At 45.7% G+C, this 24,789-nt stretch overlaps 1 protein-coding gene across 1 annotated transcript in view; it reads left to right on the forward strand.

The window, feature by feature from the left end:
• Positions 1–20,410, forward strand: part of LOC142768252 (neprilysin-1-like) — a 31,679-nt gene extending 11,269 nt beyond the window's left edge. The window contains exons 4-11 of the mRNA XM_075870203.1: positions 7,651–8,015; positions 9,418–9,552; positions 12,264–12,540; positions 14,141–14,389; positions 15,502–15,621; positions 16,774–16,944; positions 18,111–18,495; positions 19,986–20,410. Of these exons, the coding sequence (XP_075726318.1) occupies positions 7,651–8,015; positions 9,418–9,552; positions 12,264–12,540; positions 14,141–14,389; positions 15,502–15,621; positions 16,774–16,944; positions 18,111–18,495; positions 19,986–20,410 (2,127 nt within the window). The remainder of the gene's footprint in view (positions 1–7,650; positions 8,016–9,417; positions 9,553–12,263; positions 12,541–14,140; positions 14,390–15,501; positions 15,622–16,773; positions 16,945–18,110; positions 18,496–19,985) is intronic.
• Positions 20,411–24,789: the final 4,379 nt, after the last annotated feature.

A 24,789-nucleotide genomic window follows, 5' to 3' on the forward strand; every position in this document is an offset into this window, starting at 1 on the left:
CTATAAGTGATTGTTTCTTTAGCATATTGAACCAGCCATAATGTTGAAGAACGCAGCCGTCGACAGGCTCAAGACGAACCTTTTTATTAGGGCGAACGTGTGCTATACACACAGTATTCTGATAGCAGCGAACAGAGCGTGGGCAGTCAATAAAATTGATCTGCGGTGACGTGCATTCAAGTGTACATGGGCGGCATTGAACATTCGAGCAATATCAGTTGTGCTCACATAAGCCCTTGATTAAGCTCGACAGTTTGCGTCCAGCGGGTAATTTTTGACAGAATAAAGTATCGTGTAGCTTTCCAAGCATTGCAGCATGGTCCGCAGTGAGCATTGACTTTTGGGTAAAAGAACACTACATCATTGTCAAGTTGTGAAACGCGTGTAAATGTCGCCGTATAACCATCGTTTTACAATTTTATGCAACAGGTGCATTGCGTGTGTGAATATTTTCTTGCTCACATTGAGCCAGTAGAGGCGGAAATGTTGTAGGTCCGTGTGCTCGGATTTGGGTGCACGTTAAAAACCCCAGGTGGTCGAAATTTCTAAAGCCCTCCACTACGGCGTCTCTCATAATCATATGGCGGTTTTGCGATGTTAAACCCCACGAATCAATCAATCACATTGATCCAGAATGTCTTGGAAAGTCTTTGATCATTTTAGAACCTTCTGATAAGATCTTTCGCACTATACGAACGATGATAAAGTTTGTTCAGGAACTAACGCCCCAACGGCGAATAAGGCTAAAATTTTTGATGTCACATGTAAAATTGCACAACCGCCGTACCGCACATCAGATTACCGATGTCAGAAGTCTGTGCTGGCCGCTTTCGCTGACCCTACAGTGCTACGTCTTTTTCTGGGCATAAGTTCATGTAATCAAGATTTCACTTTACCAGCTGAGTTTTGCTTTCTCGACCATCACAGCCACGCGTGACAACATCGCAGGCGAGCAGCGCAAAAAGTGTGGATAGGGAAAGGCACACAAGCCAGAACACATAGCACTGTCAAATTAGTCAGCGCTATAGGTGTGGTTCTTTGTGTAGTTTTTAAAGCACAGCTTTCAGGCACCCCTTCCTGCGTCGAGAAGCGTCATCGTGGTCGTTATTATTGTTGACATAACTGATAGAGCCCACAAGAATAAAAAAAAAAGAGCCAACGCAGTCGATATACCGAGCCACTTGTTTCAGAATTCGCCTTCTTCGTGCGACACGTACATAGACCTCTCAGTCGTATCTCGTGCACATATGGGCTGGCATATGCACTACGGCGAGATTCGCTGATTTTTTCGGGGCTTTCATCGTTTCGCTCGGTTTGAGACGCCTGCAACGTACAGAGTGATGTGCGCAGCTCTCAAACATTTGTACATTCTGTGTCAATATATAACAAACGTTACCTCGCTACTGCTGCGAATAGCCAAAATTATAAACACACTGGCGCTGTCTCAAGAAGAGGGTGCACTCAAAATTGCTTTAGACCCCACCGTAATCCCCGGGGGACTTTTTCTGTTCACATCTTTCACGTTCCAGCTCTGCAACATTGTTTTTTAATTATGTTAAAAAATTGCAGTTTCAGTCTGTTTGCCCATCCACGCTATGCCACAACTGAAGGTGGCTCATTTTACAGGGGGATTCCGGAGGGCCACTTACCATCACAGCCAGAGGCCACAGGGCAGTTCAAGTTGGCATTGTCTCATTCGCCTTCGGCTGCGCTCACCCAACTAACGCTGATTTCTACACGCGGGTGTCGACGTATGTTCCTTGGATAAAGCAGCAGCTGGTGGAGTGCAATGAGTGAGAGATAATTTGGCAAACGCTGAAGTGAAGGGGCAAAGTGTTTGTCGTAATAAAATTGCGTACAATGAGAAGAAACGCATGCAAAACGTGTGTGAACTGCTTTGTCTGTAATGCGACTTTCAGTATATCGCCGCCCCGTACAACACTGGCGTCGACACTACGCGTGGCGTGAGGATTGACAGAGCAAATTTACGCATAAGGAGCCAAGTTTACGTGAATGTTATAGGGCCGCATCGCATCGCTTTTCCAGTGTACCCAACTTATGCAATCAGTACTAATGCGCCAGAAAGGCGCTTCGTAATAAAGACCTCTGTAGGGGAATGGTTCCCAGTCGACTTACGTGGAGCACATAGATGCAGGTACGTCCCATGGTAATGACAACACACTCTATAATATGCGGAAGAAGGATACACTACGTCTATATCAAGCCGATGCACTACATGAAATGGCTACAATGAAAAGCATTGGAAAACACTATACGTAAAGCTTACACCGGATATTGAGCCTGGTGCTCCCGTACTTCTTTCAGGTGGTGCCAAGCGGTGCAACGTTCATGCAGGAGTTAATGTGCTACATGTCGATGGCACCGCGCCGCCTTTCCTGAAATCACTTCGACGTTCCACGCGCCGTTGTTACGTTTACTTCGAAGGGTACGGCAAAAGCACGCCGGTGGTCATCCTTGTACAAGTCGAGCTCACAAAAGGTACCGGCCAAACCTCAGAGCTTCACATACTGTCACTGGTAAAAACTAGCAGTTGTTCCGTGTAGGAATACGACCGATTAGAGAAGCTCCTTAGAAATGGGGGCGAATCACTATTCGCTGATACCGCTGCTGGCTTTCATGAAGGCGGTAAGGTGGGGAGTGGGCGGGGCTGCGCTCGATGTCGCAAAACGGCAAAGCGCGTAATCGTGCTACGCGCGCAGTGCGCTGCAAGTTATCTATCAATGCACCTGCACTCCCGCTAGCTGGCAGCCCGCCCCTGTTGTTTTGCTCAGCGCACTTTCCCGGTGCAGGGAGTTTCGATGGCAGCGACGACGGCGGCGGAGTAGGGCCTAACGAGCTTTGCTCCTAAAAAACAAAAGTTTTTTTTTTATTTCACCTTCCCCCTGTATACCTGCTTTTCACAGGACAGTGACAAGAACACATTTTCAAAAAACAACATTATTGCCATTGATACCACGGTGGACAAGCCATGAAGAGACAGATAATCAGAATGCAAAGGCAAGCTGATGAAAAAACAAGGCGATGCGCATAGTTCTAGATGACGCTGGTTCATACCACCCTTCGAGATGAAGCTCAAGCATCAGTTAATTTTATTGGCCATATAAGGCTCTCTGTTTTCGGTGTTTATTTTTCTTGAATTTTCTATTGTGTTTTATGGAGTCACTTTTTCGGAGGAAATTCAGTATTTATTCGGTATCGTATTTTTTTCTCGTGAACTCCTATTTTCTCTAAATTTGGTCCTTAATAAACCGTTATACGTTCTCCTAGGTGTTCTTACTAATTTTTTTCCAAAGAAAATTCAATAAACTGTTGCTGGTAATCAGTATTTTCCTCCTTTTATTTTTTTATCACGAAATTGTTTTCTCGCAGGGTCCACCGCGGCTTCTATGAGGTACTTCCAACACGGAAGTGAGGTTGAAAACTATATTCTAAAAGGCGCAGAATAAAACCTTAAAGCTAATCTTTGTCGCACGGAATCAAACCAGCAACCTCTCAACTCTGAGCGCGCTGCGCTATTGTCTACGCCACGGAGCGTACGATGCCGAGAATGCTAACGGCAAGTCATTTATATACACTATGCACTGTTGGACAGTCCTCATAGCTTCGAGAGTTTAGCGCCTTTTTGTTATCAGTGGAGGGATGGCGTGACGGGCTCGCGTTGGGCCCGCTCTAAAGGTCGTCGCCTCCACGGAACGTGGTTTCTCTACCACGCGCGCTTATCACACTCGTCATTCGGGTGAGGGTGAAGGTCAATTCGCACGCTGCCGCGGCTGAGTTTACGAAAGAAAGGCACTGCTCACAGTCGCAGTTTTTCGCGCTTGTACTGTGTATACTTGTGCGCTCGTTTTGCGTGTCTTTCTTTCTGTTTGAACAGTGAGCTGCTAAAGTGCATAGTTGCGATAGCTGTTAGTCTGCACCCGTGCTGTGTATGCTAATTTCGTGCGTGTTTTTCGTTTGAGGTGTGCACTACAGGTTTCGAGCTGCTTAGCCTTCTTAACATGTATATGCAATTTTTTGCTGTTGCTGTAACAATGCACAATAAACGCTCAACTACCTCTGTATAAACACGTTTCAGTTTTGTGTGATAGCGATTCCAATATAGAGGGGTCAGCCACGTCTTTTTTTTTTGTCTTACCTTTCTCTTTTTATTATCTTGTTAATAAAGCTGCACTGCCGTGATGCAACTCTGCTCACAACATCTTTGCTTGTTGGGTGAGTCGGAGCTCTGAATTGCTCTCAACTCGCCCACGTGTACTTTCGGGGGGCAGGAGTTAGGTAAGCTACATGTACTCTTTGATTCTAATGAAAAATACGGACGCTTCAAATATTATCACACTCAATACCGTGAACTCCGCGAAATATAATACATTAAAATACAATTACATTACATCTTACCGCGAAAGCATGCCAACAAGCGGGATCGAATCCTGGCAGCGACGGCTACATTTTCGATGGAGGCGAAAATGCTGCAGGCCCGTGTGCGCAGATTTGAGTGCACGTTAAAGAACAGCCGGTAATGGAAATTTCCAGAGCCCTCCACTATGGCGTCCCTCATAATTATATAGTGGTTTTGGGAAGGTAAACCCCACATATCAGTCGGTCAATCAATACATGCAAACAGTATAAATGTATCTTCGATATCTCGAAGGTCCAAATTAACGCGTAAGTACTTGAATACAAAATAAATACGTTTGCTAGTAGTACAACTTTAACGCTTGTTTATTAGACGCAAGTATATTTTATGAGGTTGCTGCCACTGGGTGATGCTCGCTTCATTCAATTGATGAATATAAGCTTTCAAAATGCTCTTTGTTTCGTTGCAAATGTACTTTAAACATTGGGGATTTTGAGATAAACTTGACTCGTAAAAAACTCTATGAGCGGGTGTCTATCGGATTTCCTCAGAATGACCATAAAACACGGAGCTCTGAATACATAGTACCATGCGTTGGCCTCTGTGGTGCAAAAGTTGCGGTGCTCTGCTGTTGACCCGAATTTCGCGGGTTTGGTCCCGCCCACGGAGAGCGCATTTTGATAAAAGTGAAACGCCAGAGGCCCAGATGGTTAGGTTTTGGTGCACGTTGAAGAACACCCGGCATTAAAAAATAACGGAGCATGACGCTATACGGTGTGCTTCAGAATAACATTTACTCGCCGTATCTTTTGTACGTAAAACTCGAGATACCCGATCAACCGGCAATTTCCATCAAAACATCATCGTTTCGTTTTATTATTTTGACACTTTAACTCCGTTTTTGCGCCCTACTGTATATGAGACGGCGTTCATTGTTAAGTTACATAATTTCTTTTCGGCAGATGTTAAAACAATTGCACTCTGGCTGCTCCACCTAATTGTTCCCGATGACAGCTGCGGCGATTCGCGGACGCTAGGAGATGGAACTCGATCTTGTTCTTGCTCACCTGTTACCCGAGGCACATACCCGCTGTGAGGGATTTGCGAAGAATTGGGTGGTTTTATAAAATAGTATGCAGTTTTAGAATATAGGACGTTATATATTGGAACGATTACAGATTACCTAAAAAAATTTGGGTGCTCTATCTAATGCATATAGTTACTTAAATTTAAAAAAATGTTTTTTCTTAAATTTACTCAATAAAATGTGTTATTAACTCATGTAATGAATTCCTTGCCGATCCCCCTGAGTGGGTATGAGCCATATATTAAGGCATCATCATCAGAGGAGGAGGAAGAAGAAGCCCTCCTCATAAGGCTAATACTTATACCAGATTGCGCTGTGCAGTTCCACAACTAAATTATTACCTTAACAAAGCTCGGCTCAAGGCGTCACCGCTATGCATTTGGTGCAACGAAATTGAAACAATTGAACATTTCTTTTTATTCTGTCATCGTTATTCTTATCACAGAAAAAGATTTTTAGTAGCCCCATTACAAAAGCTAGGAATACAAGTAAATCTACCAGTAATTTTATCAATTGGCGGAACTTCATTTGGTTACTGCCACAGGGATGTATGCTCCGCTGTGTTTGATTACATCAACGCAACTAAAAGATTACCGTGCTAGTGAACCCCTACCTTTTCAGATCTTTAGTTTATAATTTGTAGTTATGTCTTTCAAAAACAAAAGATGGTTTGACCGCTTGCTCAGCAAACATTTTTGTTTTTGGTAGTATTATTTTAAGCTACTTTTTTAGATTGGCTTCATTTTCATTTTAGTTTCATTTAAGTATCCTGCCGCCCGGTTCTTGGCCCATCCCCCTTATTGGGTAAGCGCCATTCATCAGAGGTCATCAGCATTAGCATCAGCATCAGTCGTGGCCTGGCCTGGGAGTATCCTCAATGCAAACGTTCTACGTAAGTACAATTTGTTTATCGTGCTTCGGAATCTTTGTTTTGCTGTACCAGAAAATGATGTGCAGCGAGCTGCATAAGCCCCAGTGGCACAGTGTGAACTTGTTCGACGTTGTGACTAGGACTGTGATTGGCAGACGACTGCACCTAGGTAAAGATCATTAACAGTGTAAAATATTCTTGTTTCCCCGGACTATTACGGCTGAATACTTATATCGCTAAAAATGCGCCTCTTGTAAAAAAAATATAAAGATAAACGTTGACTGCGATAAATGGCGAGTATTATGAGGTGCTAGTTCTGATTCAGGTAGCTCGCGAAAATACTTGGCATGAATATAAACAGTATTTTCTGGTGCAACAGGTTATATCTAAATTCACATAATGTATTTTCACGCCCATTTAGCCATGCATTCTGGTGAAACGATAAATTGTGTTAATAAAAATCACACGGCAACTTATTCAAGGTAACTTATTCAAAACAAGGTAAAGGGTGACAGTCCTCTTATATTTCTAATTCAATAAAGTGACCCTTAGTTGTACTGTCCTAAAAGCTTTGTGTTTCTAACACAGTCTTAATCATGGCCTAAAAAATCAGAAGCATTGTACAATATTTGCAACTTTTCTGGTTTGACGGCCCCGCCGCGGTGGTCTAGTGGCTATAAGGTACTCGGCTGCTGACCCGCAGGTCACGGGTTCGCATCCCGGCGGCGGCGGCTGCATTTCCGATGAAAGCGGAAATGTTGTAGGCCCATGTGCTCAGATTTGGGTGCACGTTAAAGAACCCCAGGTGGTCGAAATTGCCGGAGCCCTCCACTACGGCGTCTCTCATAATCATATGGTGCTTTTGGGACCTTAAACCCCACAATCATTCCTGGTTTGACGTTGATCCATGGTCACACCGCCTTTGAACAAGTGAGGAAGCATTGTGATGACTTTCCAGAATGGCAATTTATCTGACACTACAGTGACGACACAATGATATGATGGTGATCGCTTAAATCTTCCCTGCAACTTTTTAATAACGTTATATGGTGATGTAATCACATGATGATAATCTTTTGCACCACTCGTACTGACGCCGATATTGAGCGACGGTGGTGGTTAACCTTCCGCTCGGGGATCCATTGATGGTTTTAGTTTAATAATATACTCTCCTCTTTTTCTGTTCTTGCACTGATGTTCATTTCCACCATACTCTATTTTAGCTGTGCTAGAGCATTGCAAGAGTTTGTTCTTTACCGACGCCAGTCATTCACATACAAAGAAAAAAATTCTTTTGTTTCTGTTTTCCGTCACCAGGCCGGTCTGCAGTTGAACAATGACTTCCGAAACCTATCGAAGGACTCCAGATCAGAGTCCTTTCTAGTTCGCTTCCGCTTCCGGGCGGTGGCCTACTTCTTAGCCTGCGCCGTGGTGACAGGCGCGGCCGTCATGACTGTGCTGCTGGTCGTGCTGCCCAGACCACAGCGTGGCGCCCAAAGGCACCGCGCACTGCTCTGCGTTCGGGAGGAATGCTTTCTCGGAGGAAGCGTGATGAGCAGCGCCCTCGACCTCAGTCGGGATCCGTGCGACGACTTCTACGCGTACGTCTGCGGGAACTGGAAGCCCACCTCTCCTGGCACTCGTTCAGCCATAGATGACGTCCGGGTGAGGACAATGTCCAGGTGAGTATCACACGTACAGCTGCTTGTTTGGTTATCTTAAACGCGCGAGCGTCGACAACAAAGTCAATTAGTGCCGCATAACGATACACGGCTGCAAAATGAACGTTACGTAATACGTGCATGCGTGTTACGAACGCTCATATGCGGTTGTTTTCTGCCACACTGTTCCAGACACCGTATACAGGGACGCAAGGAACAAGCACATTTGAGTCTGTGGTAGAAGCTCGTACGTTCTGGTTAAAAAAAAAATGGGAGGCTGGACATCATCAGTTCGTGCTTTAGATCTGGTGCTCCTGTGCTTGCTCCAATGAGAAAAGTTCAGCCTAGTCAACGCCTATAAGTTCATCAGAGAGACTGCTAAAATACCGATGATAGTATCAATTTTCGTCATAGAAGTCACCATCGCTCATCATTTAGATCATCATAACAATCAAAACATTGTGTTATTTTTGTCATAGAAAATCCTAATCAGTATTTCGTTTTATTCACTCCTTTACTGGCCGGGGGCATGTGACTTACGTGACACCTACTACTTCTAGTACTACTACCACTAGTAGTAGTAAAGGTGGTAGTAGTAGTAGCAGAAGTACTGCGCCTATAATTCTACAATTAAAAAAAGGATAACCTTGATAATAGGTCTGGCGGTTCCGTGTCGCCATTTGCGCAAGGGGTGGGTGCCCTCCAAAGCCCCTATAACGTTGTTCTGCTGAGCACCAGGCCGGAAGTGCGCTTGTACCTATTTAACCAGTAGGCACTTGACGGCAGCAATTCTCTGCCTCCCACAGCAACGCCGTATGCTCAATTATTTCACAGAGGCTGTGGTGGATTAAGCTACGCTCAGTATCTTTCGCAGAACCTTATGGGGCAACCTTTCGAGATGAGTATACGTTGGCTACATGGCTGCGCCCCACGAGTGTCCTAAAAGGAGTCAGTGTTACTCCTTAAACAGTGTCGTAAATTTAGAGAGTCTTGACTCTTTAAAGACAGTCGACATGCCTCATTAAAAAAAGTGTGACACAAGTGGCGCTGACATGAATATAAGAAGAGTTAGTCCACAGCTTTCTTTTTCTTGAGTGCAAGTTGCGAGGCGAAATTTCAGGTTTATCCTCCTTAGTTCATATTGCCGGCTATCTGGTAGACGAACTGAACGTAGCATCCGGTGTGTTCCGAGATGATGGGTGGTGAGAAAAGGTATCAGGAATGTTTGTTTCCTGTTTCTTTCCGAACAAGTTGCCATTTCAATGGTTAGTGGAAGCATGTGCGCTTATTATCAAACTTTACTTTCGCTAAAGAGAAGATGCTATACTAATCACGTAAAAATGACCGACGCTGAAATTATGTAAGGACACAAGTATTAATGATTGCAGTCATAGGTTTCAAATTATTGCTGTCACTCACGCAGAGCTGCGTTCCTGCTTGACCAACAACACGGCAACGACTTTCTGGGACGAGCCGCAAAGGTTTACCGGAGCTGCCTTGAAGTCATACACGGAAACCAGGATCACACGCTGAAACTCCGGACATTCCTTCAAGAAAGGTACATATTACCTCCGGCTCGAATAATGCAGTAATATTTCAGCAGCAAGGCACACTCAATTGAGGACAGGTTTGACGATCAGGAAAAAGTACCTCAGTAAGAATGGCCTACATTTTGATTGGAGGACCTGTCCTTTGCAAAGATACCTTGCTATCATTGGCAATTTAGCGTTAAGCGGGCATAGTTCTGCTTGAAATTCAATCGAAAAGCCCTTTAAGTTTCCGCCTGCAGTGACGTTGCCTTGACTTAGGTTCGCAATGAGAAGTTAGGTGACGGAAATTCACTGTCTCGTTCTCAAAGAAGACAATAGTACGTAGTTAAGGAGACAACAGCTTCGTTTATGCTGTCATCACGCGCGGACAAACACGCTTGAATTAATTTTACAAAAAACAACAATGTCAATTGTTTTCACAAAGTTATCTTGATTTTGTGCACTCTGTGCAATTCTTCCAACGCTAATATACATATCTACGAAACAAACAAAAAATTACCGCTAACTAAAGAAGCAGTAAGCGGGCCAATACCGTCTGCTATGTCAACGCTGATTTAAAGGCCAGAGGCAACCAGCACATACTTTAGTTTACAAAGTTGAAGTTATTTTCCTGTTCGCTTGGATATTCATGAGGTCGTACTATATAGGGGTACTCAATTATGCAAGAAAAAAAAATTCGGCAGATACCACGTACTTTGGCAATCGACGTTATAAAGAGCATGCAGAGGAAAAGTGAGCGTGTCGCTATTGTATTTGTTAAGCGACACTTCATGAATACACGCTAGTATATGTACAAATGTCGCACACAGAGACATGTGTTGAGGAGTTGCAGATGTTTATGTAACCAGTTGTTTGCCTTTGTGCACCGATGCCAATAGGAACATGCATATTAGCAACACCAGAAGCTGATATGAAGCGCTGATGCCAGCGAGAATACTTGCCCTGGACACTGCTACATAAATTAACATGGCATCTAACCACAATTGAGGTTAACGTGACGTGGCGGTTGTATCAAAGGAGTACACATAAAATTTTTATAAAACTGGATAGCCAGAACTACAACCACTATTGACGTTTCACAAATATTAGCGTCTATTTGAAGAGTACTTCCAACACTTCTAGCTCTGTGGTAGAATGCTTCATTACCACGCAGAATGTTTGGGTTCAATTCCAGCTGGTACAAGAATTTAGTATTTGCATTCGTCGTGTCAACGCTACCAATGTCATGTATTTCTTAACGATCACGCGTTACAATTGCCCATGTGTGTTCTCGTCGTTTCTAGGTAGTTACTAAGTGTTATTAACCTGGGGTATAAACATGCATAGCCGTGGTACATACTCGCCAGTGGGTATGTGCCACTGTCTGGCGGGAAGTTTTTGACGACGTGCGCAACGGAATGTGACATTATTCATGTTTTTACCAGCACGTCATATTCGTCAAACCAACTTAGCCTCCTATGCTAATTTTGGTTTGCGCGAGTTAGGGGAGTGATCACGAGAGCACACAAACGTAAGCGGCTAGATAGATAGATAGATAGATAGATAGATAGATAGATAGATAGATAGATAGATAGATAGATAGATAGATATATAGATAGATAGATAGATAGATAGATAGATAGTTAGATAGATAGATAGATAGATAGATAGGTAGATAGACAGATAGATAGATAGATAGATAGATAGATAGATAGATAGATAGATAGATAGATAGATAGATAGATAGATAGATAGATAGATAGATAGATAGATAGATAGATAGATAGATAGATAGATAGATAGATAGATAGATAGATAGATAGATAGATAGATAGATAGATAGATGCGCTCCAAGTCACCGAAGTTCGCGAAGAAATGCTTCGCATTTATTATGTTGCACGCCACTAATTTTAATTTTGCATGGTTGTTTAAATAACTTCAGTTGTCGTACCAGCACGATCCTGTCGCGTGCAGAGGGTTGCACAAACGTTTAAATGGAATCCAGAGCAGCGCAATCTGATAGAATGAATTTTAACTGAGGATTGGCTGAGAAAATACTATATCCAATTCCTCGGCTAAGAACAAGCCTGCGCTTAGAGGAAACAGTGATGGCAGCGATCCGAGAGGTTTCAGTTATTGTGCATCAATATCATTATGTTGTGAAGCAGTGTATATTATCATACCCGCTGTATGAGTGATACTTGTGCAGATTAACTCCAAGTGCTCCGTTGTTGATGTGGTATGATTTCTCCTGCTACCATCAAGTGTTCTAATGACATTACATTAGTATCGACACCTGCCATGCCCGAATTTATTTTTTTTCCTCAGCCAGAATTTTTCAGCGTTAAGCCACCACCTGTGTAGCGTCACCATATTTGTGTCAGGCGTACATTTCAAAGGATATTTTTTAGGCAACATACCTGTCACCAATCTAGTGTGTACGCTTCTCCTGTTCTGTAAATAAACGCTATATCCGTTACAATGAACACTCGCTTATCTAATTAGCTGGACTATGAGGGATATATAGGTCGTTGAAAAGGTTGAATGATAAGCCAGCAACCTACATGTTTGCGACAGCGTGTAAAATATCCATGAATGCTTGTTCGCCGCGATGGTGGTCGTTGTAGCCGTTCTGCTCCGAACCTGCAGCAGCAATCGCAGCAGCAGATCTTGATATACCAGCCGAGCGTTCTACAGCAAACATGCTACACATAAGGTCTATAAGTGTTGGTTGTGCCAGTGATGAATATGAAATTTACTGCGACGAGTCTCTTGTCAGGGGATTGTTCTGGCCTCGACCAGCGCCGGCCAATGCAACCACGGACCCACTGTTCGTAGCCGTTGACCTGTCCATTAACTGGCGTCTCGACCTTTGGTTCCATATTGCACTAGTGGCGACGCCTGGCGAGAAAACTGTGCATGCGCGCCTGCAGCCGGGAATGATTAACCAGGACTGGGTCCGCTTTCTTTGGCTGTTGCGCCACGACAACCAGATGACACACCTTGCCTATCAGCAGGTTGGCTCAACAGCAATACAATAAGAATAGCATAAGGCTTTGCATATTATACGTATACAGGGTTTCCTACGTAACTTTAGCCAGAGTTTAAATATATGTCGGAACACGTACTTACGAAGAACGAACTTTCACGATAACGAACTTTTGAAGGAACGAAGAAGGATAAAAAACTTCATTGAGAAAGTTGTAGATTGATTTGTAAAACGTCCAGAGAGATAGCTTTGAATATTATAACTGTTAGGTATTAGTGTTTTTTGCTAATTCCAAATGCCCGCAAAATGCGGAAAAAATACCGCGTGATAAACCCGCTTGCGCATCAGTGCGAACGATGATTCTAGTGCTCCCTAACGCTCCGCGCACGAACGACACGCTTCCCTCACAACGGTTCATGACAGCGATAAGCAGTCACAGTGGTTATCGTTTTTGTGGCCGATAGCAGAACGTGTTCATCACAAAGCCACCACCATAGCTGCGGCCCCGCCAAGACAACACAATAGTGCAAATGCTATGGTCGTTCGTACGCGGAACGTTAGGGAGAACTAAAATCATTGAGTGCACTGGCGCACGATGCGGTTTGTCACGTGGTATTTTGTGTTTTGCGGGCATTTTTAATTAGCCGAAAAAAAAATAATACCTAACAGAAATAAAGTTCAAAACTGTCTAATCAGACATTCTGCAAACCATTCTACAACTTTATAAGTGCAATTTTTATCTATCTTCGTTTCTTGGAAAGTTAGTTATTCAAATATATCTAATTATACGATATTTGAGAACACAAAATATAGTCTAACTACTGGCAACGGTAAGCCACATGCATTTGGTTGCGTCGTAATCGCGTGTACTGGCATTTTTTTTTTAACTCTGGCTAAACTTATCAGGAACACCCTGTATATTGTGTTGAGAATGGTGACATAGACTGCGCTTGTACAGTCGCGACAAATATAATTGGCAACACGCTTCCAGAGGACAGGTTTGGGGACCCTTCATCTAAGGCCACCCCGTCGCAACTTATGTTGAATACTACAGTACATTCAGTGCGCACAAGAGATTTAAACAGTCGTGTTGCCGTTGTGGTGGGTATTCGTTTGATGTTGTAACATTGCGTCACTTGTACGAAAACATGTTAACGCTGGGTAGCTGATAACACGAAGTTGTACCATGGATTTCGTCGAGCTTATTTCACAGCAATTACTCACAGACGTTTCACTTCACTGCGAATGAATGAACTTGGCTCCAATTACAAAAGTGCTAAAAATGTTTAGTTTTGGCCTTGTCCCGCGTAGCTGTGCGCAGAACAGACTTAGTAGTCTGAAAACTTGTGGGGGTCTCTCATTTGATGGTTTTCATAAAACGATTTAGCTTGAATCGCTGCTACTAATAAATGATTGGGTTGATCTTGTCAGTCAATCAAGCCCATAGTTTAGGCAAGATTAGTTTATTCTGTTGGACATCATAATAGTAAGCCACTTTTTTGTAAATTTAGGTCAAGGCGCTGCTCTTGAGGGATAGTTAGAAAAGAATCTGGTTGAAACTTGATGAAGCGCCATTCATTGGTTACTATAGCATTACACGTAATATTGTACCCTTTGTTGTTATCCAGGAAGCCTCCAAGCTATTTACCAAAGATGGCTTTGAGACAATGACGCTGGAAGTGATGGAGCAGATGGCGTCGCTCGAGCTGCAGGTAGCACAGATGCTCTCACCAGGCAACATGACGCTGCAACCGGTGCAAGGTGCACTGAGCAACAAGACATGTGGCCGTGTCGCCTGGCGGAACATTGATTGCCTGATGCCTGGAGTGCAGCCTTCACGGTGGCTTGCCGCCCTCTCACGCTTTTTTGGTCCTTCCGTATGTGCATCACGCACTGGCCTTCTTATATTTTCTCCGTTGGCAACTTGGCCATGTTTACCGCTGACGTAATGCACATCGTGCTATACTATCTCGATATGTTGTTCGCGTGTGATACAAAACAGTGGACAGTCGAGATGAACAGCAAAAGTTGATTATATGAAAAACAATTGCAACCATGGATGTAGCAGCAAAACAAACAATGCATCTACAACACCCGCCATTGCACAGAAACACCTTAAGCAATGTTTCACGCCTCGGCAAACAAGAAATAGAATTCAGCGAATATGACGCCATGCAAACAAAAGCTTCGCAAGCCATTTTCACGCGAAGCCCCATGGGGCTCAGTGCGGTGATTTTCGTGATTGAATCGCCTTTACTCATCCACCTTGATTTACAGTGCGCATAGGATAATGTTCAGCACAGTGTAACGGCGAGTTTCAGCGCTTCCCAAGCTTTTAATGCTTTCCTAAAATAAACTAGAGGGAACCCTGACGTTACGATCGTTCAGCTATCATCAAAATGATGGGTAGAACAAAAGTCTGCTTAGCCTTCGTGCTTGCAGTCTTCTAACACACTTGTGTCTTTCTTTATTGCATAGTTTTGGTTTCGTTTAAAAAAAAGAACGAATTATTGTGAACACCATAAGCCGATTCAAATTGTTGAACCTAAAATATTTATGTGGTGAAGTGGAACTGCTGAACATTTGCTGATTGTCGTCTCGAGACAAAGCAATTATAAGCCGCGTGAGGCCAAATGGAGCCTAAAGTGCTATGATCAAACCAATTTCTGTACTAGACATGTTAACTGGAGCGCCGTGCGTTGCAGTGCCCATGGAGCGTCAGAGTTCCCTCCAGTATATATATGGAAAGGTCTCTGTTGCAGGTGGCACCTGGCCGATGTGTATTAGACTACTCATTATTGCACGCCATCGTCTCCCAAACGTTGCTTACGACGGGTGCCTGCTTTCACTACAAGTTTGAGACTGGTGTTTCAGACAGCGAAGAATTAGCGTTGCTAGGCACTCTATTCTTGACTCATTCGTGGCTTTTCACCTGTCATGCTTAAAAACAGCTATAGGTTGACGTCCTCATCTGCTCTTCCTTGCGTAGGTGAATGAGACCACCACGGTGTCTGTATGGAATTCACGGTTCGGAGAAATGCTCGGCAAGGTCCTGTCACTTAACCCAAACAATGTCCTTCTCGATGTCATAGGCTGGACTGTCGTTCAGGTAAGCATTGTGGCCCGCCTGGTGGCATAGCCAAGGTATGGCACACCATCCCTTCATCTTGCAGGCCCATGCTGCATGCTTTTTGGGGAGATAACTAAAATATCAGTTTTGAGCTTTTGGCTTTTATGTTGAAATTTTTCTGTGTTTTTTTGAATAGCATCTACGTGTGGTGTTAAATCGGTGACTGTGTAAGAATAATGCATGTTTCTTTCTTATATGTAACTGGCTGGGAAGCCTAGCAAAGCTCTAAGGAGCTTTTTCTTGCCATGTCATCCACTTCTTTATGTTTAAAATTAAATGGTTGATTGATTGAAATGTTGCACCTTCGACATGCGTAATGTTTGCTTTTTGATCGACAATGTTCACAAGTATGACCACAGCCCCCAGTTCAAGATAGCTGGGCGTTCAGCAGGCGCTTAAAATTTAACCGGGTCGATTAATCGTGCGGCAAACACACAGCTAGAGAAAGACAGATCGGCAGACATACGAAAATTTCTGCGTTCGAGTATTCCAAGGAAGGGCAGACCTTCAAGTGCCCACTTGCTGCCCACTTGCTACATCGTGTTGGCCAGCATAACCGCCACATGGTCACAGTAAAAGAGAAAAAACATACTTTTATTTTGAACAAGGACAATGTTCGTTCGAGGGTGGCGGCCTCTTTATTCGAAGTAGCCGCAGGCCTTCCCCATTTACGGTGCTTTTTGAACCAGGTTTCGCTAATTCTTCATGTCTGTGTTCAATATCTTGGATACCCATTGCTCTTCAGTTTGTGTAATGATTCCTGGGTTTTGTCTGCATCACCATACCGTGCGGCATTGGGTGTACGGGACATCACATGGCAGAGGGTGCCCGGGGCATCATACGGCATAGGGTGTCTGGGACATCCCAATATTTACAGATGTACGTGTACTCAGTCGGTGAGGTGCGGTGAAATAGTGTACCTTGGACGTAGGTGTTCATTCGCAGCTTTGTGAGGGTTACTGCATCTACCAAATCAAGTTTGGACGACTTGCCACGGCTGGAATTCAAACCTGCTACCTTCGGGCAAGCAATTAGAAAAATATAATGACTGGAACACCAGGACGTGTGGCCCCAGAGGTATTACAGGTATTCATCTAATGGGCACATATTGCACCAACATCACGGGTGCAGATGCTGGGCTGGGCCGCTCATCCGCTGCTGGGGTACGTGCGTTTGGGCGGCGAGGTGCACAGCAGGCTGAGTGCGCCCCCTTTTTGCCTGGCCGCCACTGAGGCGCTGCTCGGAGAGCCAGCAACAGCCACATTGTTAGCGACGCATCTACCCGCGAGGCATAGAATGCAGGTATGTCATGACCGGTCAACTATAGCCCTAAAACGATGAAATTGCATGCTGAATAATCTTCCTGTATATAAATTAACTGTGAGATGATTGCTCCTTTATTTTCTATCCGTGTACATGTCGCGTATATTTTCTTCTGTGATTTCTTCGGACTACCTTGAACATTTATTTATGACTGTTGAAAAAAAAGAAACTGGCAATGATCCAGCAGCAGTACGAAGTCACCAATCAATACTACTACTAATATTACTACTACTACTACTACTATTATTATTATTAATATTATTATTATTATTAATCAATATAAAATAGGAAGAAGATCATGACGATGAAAAAGAAGATGAAGAATTATTTGTGGCATTTAACGTCCCAAAACTACGATACAAATATAAGGGACACCGTATTGGAAGGCTCCGGAAATTACAATCGAAGCTGAGATGCAGTCCACACGAACTTCTAAAAGAAGCTTTTTTATAGTGAATGACTTGGAAATGCATTGCTTTCAGCTTTCATGCCTTCACAATTACAGAATGTTTCGCAACTAAGTTTTTTTTTTCTGAGAAATACGCGCGTGTTTTGTTGTGGATCTATGCTGCATAAGGGTAATCGTGAGTTGCCGTTGCCTAACCATGTTGGATTCCATGTTGGATTCCACATAAATAATTTGCAGACATTATCGGCTGTGATAACGCAGCTCAGAACACAACAACGTATCAATGTAGTATGTAGCAATATCAATTTTGTCTTCCTCGCGTTATTTTCCAAAAACATGTTACACTAATTCCACTCACTAACTGAGCATAGATGAAGAATAATTAATGCACAATTGAAATGGTCTCCTTTCGCTGCGAAATTCACGTATTAAAAGTGACATAACTAAGTTGTCGACACCACAATTATTTCTGTTTTGTGTATCATGTCATCAAATTACCCCATTCACGGCAGGGCGAATAATTCGGTGAAGCCATCTTCATTAGCATGAATACGCTATATTCACCATTATTTAGTTGGTCAAGAAACGTTCAGTTGGAACATCCAAGATAGATGCGCTTTAACGCCTACGCGAGATTGTCTGACGCAGACCACTTTCCAATTGCCATAGATTAACAAATTTCTGCGACGCGACGAATTGTGAGGGCCCGTTTTGAATTTGCGTCTTCATGTCGCAGGCAAATAGCATTTTGAACTTCGTGGCCAAGAGCTTCTCCCAGATGATGCGGGCTTCGACGAGCGCCCTGAGTCTCGGTCACGAAGGAGACCTAGACCCCACACGCAACGTCACCCTGCGGCTGTGGCCCAAGACAGTCTCTAGACTGCAGCTGGAGAGATCTTACGGCTCCCTGCCGGAACCTCCCAGTTCCTCGTCGTTCCTGGACAACTGGTTCGTCCTGGCTCCCACTGTTGCCAGTTTGGCCAAGAAGGAGGCGCTTGCCGGGGGCTCGCCCATGGGACCATTCGGATTCAAGCCGTTTGCCTGGCGTCATCGTTACGAGGAAGGAGACGCGGCAGTTCTCTTGCCGATTTGGATTATATTTCCTCCAATCTACGCGCCAGGTAAGAATGGGGTTCAAGTTTCCTCTTCTCAAGTGGGCTCCAGGATTCTCGCCGTAGCTGGTGGAGGTGAGAAATTTCGCCGACCTCTCCGTCCCACCCTCCGGCACTGTGGTGCACTGTCCATTGCTTCCGGGTGATTCCTTCGAAAGTCACCCCGAAAAAACTTATAGGTAGCACCTGTGCGTGCCAGCTTTATTTCCACCGTATCGTTCTCCGTGCTGGGCACATGGTTTCGACGACCAACGGCACTTGCGCCAGCGCTTCTAGACAAGTGCCCTCGCTTCCGTTTTCTATGAACGATATAGATGACAGAAATGAGAGACCAGTACTGTAATGTGGACGTCTGTCGACAAGTCGAAGTTTGTTATCTCGAAACGCTTCAACTTACCCCCCGCCGCCCCTCAAACACTGCTGTGAAAATCATCATCACTATCTTCTTCAACGTAATCAACATCAATGCACATAGTGCATAGCAGAGGCCTCTCTTCTATATTTCTCCGAAAAACATCCTTGTCTTGTGCTTGCAATGGCCATGTCTGGTAACAGTTTACAGTTCTTCACAATCCTGAAAACATAGAAACGGTGTCATTTCGCATTATAGATAGTGACAAATCGTCTTTGGCTTAGAACGAGTGGGTTGGTGTATTTTGTCTCCGAGAACGTGACAACGGCAATGCTGAGAGACCCTGTATACAACGGGAATGGTTATTTTAAAGCAATGTTTCGTGTGACATGAATTGCTTGGTCTAAAAAGTCATGCTCTGTAGCAAAAAGGGCGGAAGGAGCTCACAAGAATACGCGAGACGGAGTCGGGTAAGTGAATGCGCATGACCAATTCCGATTGAGCTCCCTTTCAGCACATAGCTATTTACGCCAACGATTCTACCAGCAAATGTACCAATAATTACTTTCCTTTATTTGACATGACGCTCTTCAGTCGAGCTGTAGACTACGCAATAAATCGTACAGCGCGTAGGGGACGTGCAGTGCTGATACTCGGCGGCAACTTATCTTGGCGCTGAAGGAGAAGCTACAGAGGTGGAGCTTCTGCACATGTAGCACTACGCAAAGTAGTCCGTTTTTGCGCGCGTCTTGTAACGCTGTGGAAAGTGACGGGGGTGCATCATCAGCATTTAATGTAGATGCAGACGCCGCTTAGCGTTTCAGGTGCACGTGAAAAAGCGGGCCTTTCTCACGCGTTAAAAAACACGAAATTACAACAGTTAATTTGAAAGAATTACGAATATGTTACTGGTTTGAGCTGCATCCTGTCTCAAATAGCTCTAAGTAGAAAATAAAGAAGGATCATTTGTATTTCACGTTAAAAATACGGGCGCTACTTTGCAACTACATTCACTGGCGGTAGGATGCACGCGATTTGGCTCCATAGCTTCCCATTCGGTGCCAAGTAATGTCGCCGAATATAGCACGCACGCGGTAGGGTCCTTTGGTTCAATAATGTTCCACTCGTTCTATCTCCCACTCTCTAGGACTACCACATAGTGTGGCCTACGGTGGCTTGGGTTCGCTGTACGCGACGCTTCTCGCTGAAGGCCTCTCTACGGTGTTCCTGGACAGCCTTGGCAAGACCGGCCATTACACGTCGCTGACGCAGTGCTCGCACAAGCAGGAACCGTGGTTCCGGCGCGCCATCGGCATCGAGGCCACCTGGCGGGCATTCAGAAGAGCATCCTCTGTCGAGAGCGGTGGTAGTGGAGGCCACCTTCTGGGCCTCGAAGACTTCTCCGCAGCCCAGATGCTCTTCATTTCCGCTTGCCTCCAGCTGTGCGACGCTCACCTGTCCAGGCGTACCGAGTGTAACTTCGCCCTTCGCCAATTGGACGCGTTCGCGAGTGTTTTTTCGTGCGCTGAGGGCACGCGCATGAACCCCAGAGATAAGTGCAGAGCTTGGTGACCTGGCCTCCGATTCCAATGGGCTCATGTGTTTCTTGCCACAAACAGTGCCCGTAGTTTGTCATCATCCGCTGTGAGAAATTTTACGGTTTTTGTTCCACTCCTTACTACGCGCTCTGTATACTGTAAAATATACGCCGTTGTGTTTACGGTGGTTTTTCCCACAGCATCGGCTGCTGGACATTTTCAGCAAAATAATACATAGAAACTTTGAGCCTCGCTAAAGAACTCTTACTTGTTGGTTGCCACTTTTTTGCAATGAGGACGCTTTCATGACTCATTTGAATAAAAGACGCTGGCCACTTGTGCTATCCATGTTCAGTGCACTTTGGATAAAGACCAGATATGTCGGTCAATTAATTATTTACCAAAGTTTTATGGGAAAATACTGAGCCTATTTAGGGGCTTAAGGAAAAAAGTGCGAATATGAGCATTGCTGATCTAGCTCACTGGTGCCAGTGTTGCAGCGATATCAAGACGCCCTCGTGTGGCATTTTAGTCAACAGGGCCTAATCAAGTGTGAGGCCCACGGGATGGTCTCATGCTTTCCCCTAGTAGAGTACCTAGTATTCTTGTTGAGGAACGAGAAACGAGACGGCGGCGATGAGGCCGTGCTGGGGTCGCAGCTTCTATTTGGACGAGAACATAGCGAAGCGGTATCGCCTACAGCGTCCAGCCAGGTTTAGAAGCTAGGCCGTTCTGCTTTCCTCGTGGCTCGCCCGTCATGTGCCACGTGGCTCACTTCTTTTTCGGCACAGCCAGCTGGCCAAATCTAGCGTCGTGCTACACTACACGGCCGTCACCTGCATGTATGCATAGTAACTACCTCACAGCATATTCAAGGAGCTAATGATGATGAGTGGAGCGATGCTTCAGAGGGTTTTATCGGCAAACCGTGAATCATCTGCTGGCCACGCCCGTACGTCGTCTGTCTGCCTGACGCACGGACAGATGAATAGAGGAACGGAGGGACACATGGACGGACACACGGATGGGCGGAAGCGCAGACGGAATGAGAGACGCTTCGCCGCACTCAGCTCCATTCATTCCATGTATATATGCTTAGATTTTTTTCTGAACACACCTGGACAGCTTAAAGGCTCTCCCATTGTAGAGAGAGTATAGTGCTCTAATGCGTTCACTACTAAACACACAGTACCGAATCGTTATCGTGCTTCACGTTAGCGCAACCGAGGAAGCTTGGCGTTCCTTGACTTTGGTGTCACGGCTTCTATTCTGTTTCTGCACACTGCACAGCGCGTTCAAAAGAGCAGTGACATCAACTGGATGCATGTAATGTTTTTTTGCACCAGAGCATATTTATCGATCCCCTGGCAATGATTTGGTACCAGTAATGGAAGAGAGATAGGAAAGAATAAATGTAATAGCGATTAGTATGACCAGTATCGAACAGAAATCAAAACGGGTGCAAAGCCCACCAATCTTCAGCGCTGCGAAATGGTCAACTCCCACGCACCTGCCCCATATGATCAGGTGGCCACACGAAATCGTGACACAAGTTTCAGTTGACATTTTGTTTGTTTGGCGCGTCCGTGTATAGGCATGTCTTCGCCATCCCCATCGTCACCACAGTCTCGATAATACTCCACAAGCTACGAAGAAAACACTGAGAAATGTGGAATGGTTGCGATTCTTGGCGTGGCGAATTATTTTCGGTGCGACCCTCTTCTGAGGAGCGACACTGAGAGTGACACCAGACCGAGCAGCGACGAGGCAGCTGGAGCAATGCCACCAAAATAATTATTCTAGGTGGTATTAGAGAGTTTTAGTACTGCGGAATGGTGCTACGCACGCATCACGCAAGCGCCTTGCGTTACGTGGCGTCGTTTGCCACTAATCGGCTTTTAGTACGCCGTAGTACCCGCGTACGTAACGAGCGTGAAGCGTGTTGCGCCATCTGGTAGATCAAAATAGAAGCACGTGTTGTTGACAGCCAATGTGAGCCAATCCAAGTGTTATAGCCAGATTATGGCCATATTTTAAGCCACAGAGCCGGTCGGTGCTTGCTTTCGATGCCGCCATTTTGCAAAACGAAGTCTCGTGCGGTCGCGAACTTGTTCGAGAGCGGCGCGATCAGCTCATACGTACGCACGCACGCATCTCATACGTGCGTACGTAGCGGCTGCGTACGTAACGCGATACGTGCGCGTTGCGGTCTGCGCATGCGCACTACGCAGAACGTGGCGTCCTTACGTACGCAACGCCGCCACGTACGCAGCGTACGCAGTACTAAAACTCTCTATTAGCTGGAGACCCGCGCTTGGGTCGCGCTGGCTCGTAAGACATATGAACGCTGCTTGCGTGTTACTTGTCTGCGATGGCCGTATAGCTTCAAGTATTCTCATTTAAATTCACGACTAATCACCCGAAGCAGCACAACAAAAATGTAGAATTCGTATGATCGCGCTGCCCGGACCAAGCAATACAGAGCAAGCGAAGTCATTGCTTGGCAACCAGGTGTCACCGCTACATGGTACCACATGGAGACATCGCGATGACAACACTAAAATTGTCGACGTCATCGCTGCTGTCGACGTCCTCGTCACTCGCACCTAAGGTGCGGCGTAAGTGCTCGCTGAACACGTCGAAATATTGTCGATGCCTCATGGACGGGCACACACCCATGAGCATTTGGACGCTCTTTGCTCTCGAAACAGTATAAGTAGGCAAGCTAATGGCCACCACCCTCCGCACCACTAACACGCTGAAGTCAACGACATCGGTGTGCCTTTTAATAAGGCTGTTTCTCTCTTTACGTAACAAACGTGATTCATACAATGAACTTATGCCTACCAAGCAACGAAAAGAACACCAAATCTCAAGTTTGAAGTTTGGTGTCACTGCCCCTATAAATAATGATGGCGCGCGTGTGCAGACACTCGCACGTTACCACCTAGGACACCCTGCGTGTCCTAGTGCTTGATGGTCCTCTCAACTGTGGTGCGCAGTCCTCCCATCTACCGACGTATCGTGCCCTCCTGACCTTCTGTCCCCATCTATGGACTACACTCCCTGAGATCCATGCAGCCGAAGCGAAAGTGGTAGACACTATGGCCGCCCTTGTGCAGCCTTTCGTACTGCGATACCGGCATGTGGTCATGAGTCGCCCGAATAAACGCATGGCTACATACAAAGGCGTTGACAGGTCGCCTTCGTGACTCCGTTTGGCGGCGGGGCTGCGGCCTGCTCTCCCCTCGAGATCGGCTACAATGATGGCAGGTGGTACAACCCATTTTCCCCAACGGCGTCATGGTTGACACTAACCGACAGGTGACGATTAAATGTCTGGTCACGCGCCTTTTTCGGCCTACGGTCCATGCTGGTTTTCGTGGATAGGCTGTTCGAGAGTTCGTATCCGGCGGCCGGTTCTTACGGGGGCGTTTCTCGGCACTCTTAGTGGCTGCCGGCCTGTCGAGCTTTGGGCGAAACTGCTGTGAAGCCGTCGCTGGAAATGGCCGTCGACATGCCTCATGGCCAATATTTGGGCGCATGAGGCGTGACATGCTCGCGTTTCTCTGAGGAGCGTTCCTCTTTGAGAAGTGTTCTAGATAAGTGTGTTGGCCTCCTCAAGTTCACGTAACGTGTCGCTCTTATGGGGCAGAACTTATAGAAGGTTCTATTTGAACCAGTGGACACATACATTCATTGATCGAAACTATTTGAAATTCCCTATCACACCCACCCCTGCAAGTGCTCTCCTCATCACACCGTTGCCGGCAGCCATACGCAGACAACTGTGTCGGCAGCCATACGTTCCCGTAATGTGCTACTCCCAACGCTGCTGCACTTCGAGACACTTCCATACTAACCCGGTGCCCCCTAACGTCGTCGTTTGAAACCATTCGAATTCACTGATCACGCCCACGGCTGCCTGGGTGATTTTGAGAGGAACCAGCCGGCAGCGTGCGACCGATTCCAAGGCGAGTGGGACAAAAAAAGAACCCGCGCTGCGCGCCCCGGGCTTGGTGCAAGTCGCCAAGTGATCAAGGCGCCGCCGCACGTCATAGCCGCGCTTCCGTTTCCAGCTCGGGGTCCGCGAGCGCGCGCACTGACGATCGAAGGAGTAGCTCCGCCAGCCACGGAAGCAGCGTGCGCTCGGTGTCAGAGCGTGCCGGACGTGCATATGCCGGCCGACGAGCAAGCTCGCCGAATGGAGCGACGGTCCGCGGGAAGAATACCGTAAGGAAGGGAGCATCGCCGTACTCCCATCGACTTTGTCGACCGACGAGAAAGAGTGAGTGGTGTGTGTTCCTTGTGGCGGGGAAGGAGAGGAGGAGGCGGTGAATAGGATTCTTGAGTGAGCAGCCCGTTGCTCCCTTTAATTTTCTTTCCCTCCTTTTACGGAGTGCGGAGCAAGCC

Source organism: Rhipicephalus microplus, chromosome 8 (assembly GCF_043290135.1).
Source record: "Rhipicephalus microplus isolate Deutch F79 chromosome 8, USDA_Rmic, whole genome shotgun sequence".
Taxonomy (NCBI): Eukaryota; Metazoa; Arthropoda; class Arachnida; order Ixodida; family Ixodidae; genus Rhipicephalus; species Rhipicephalus microplus.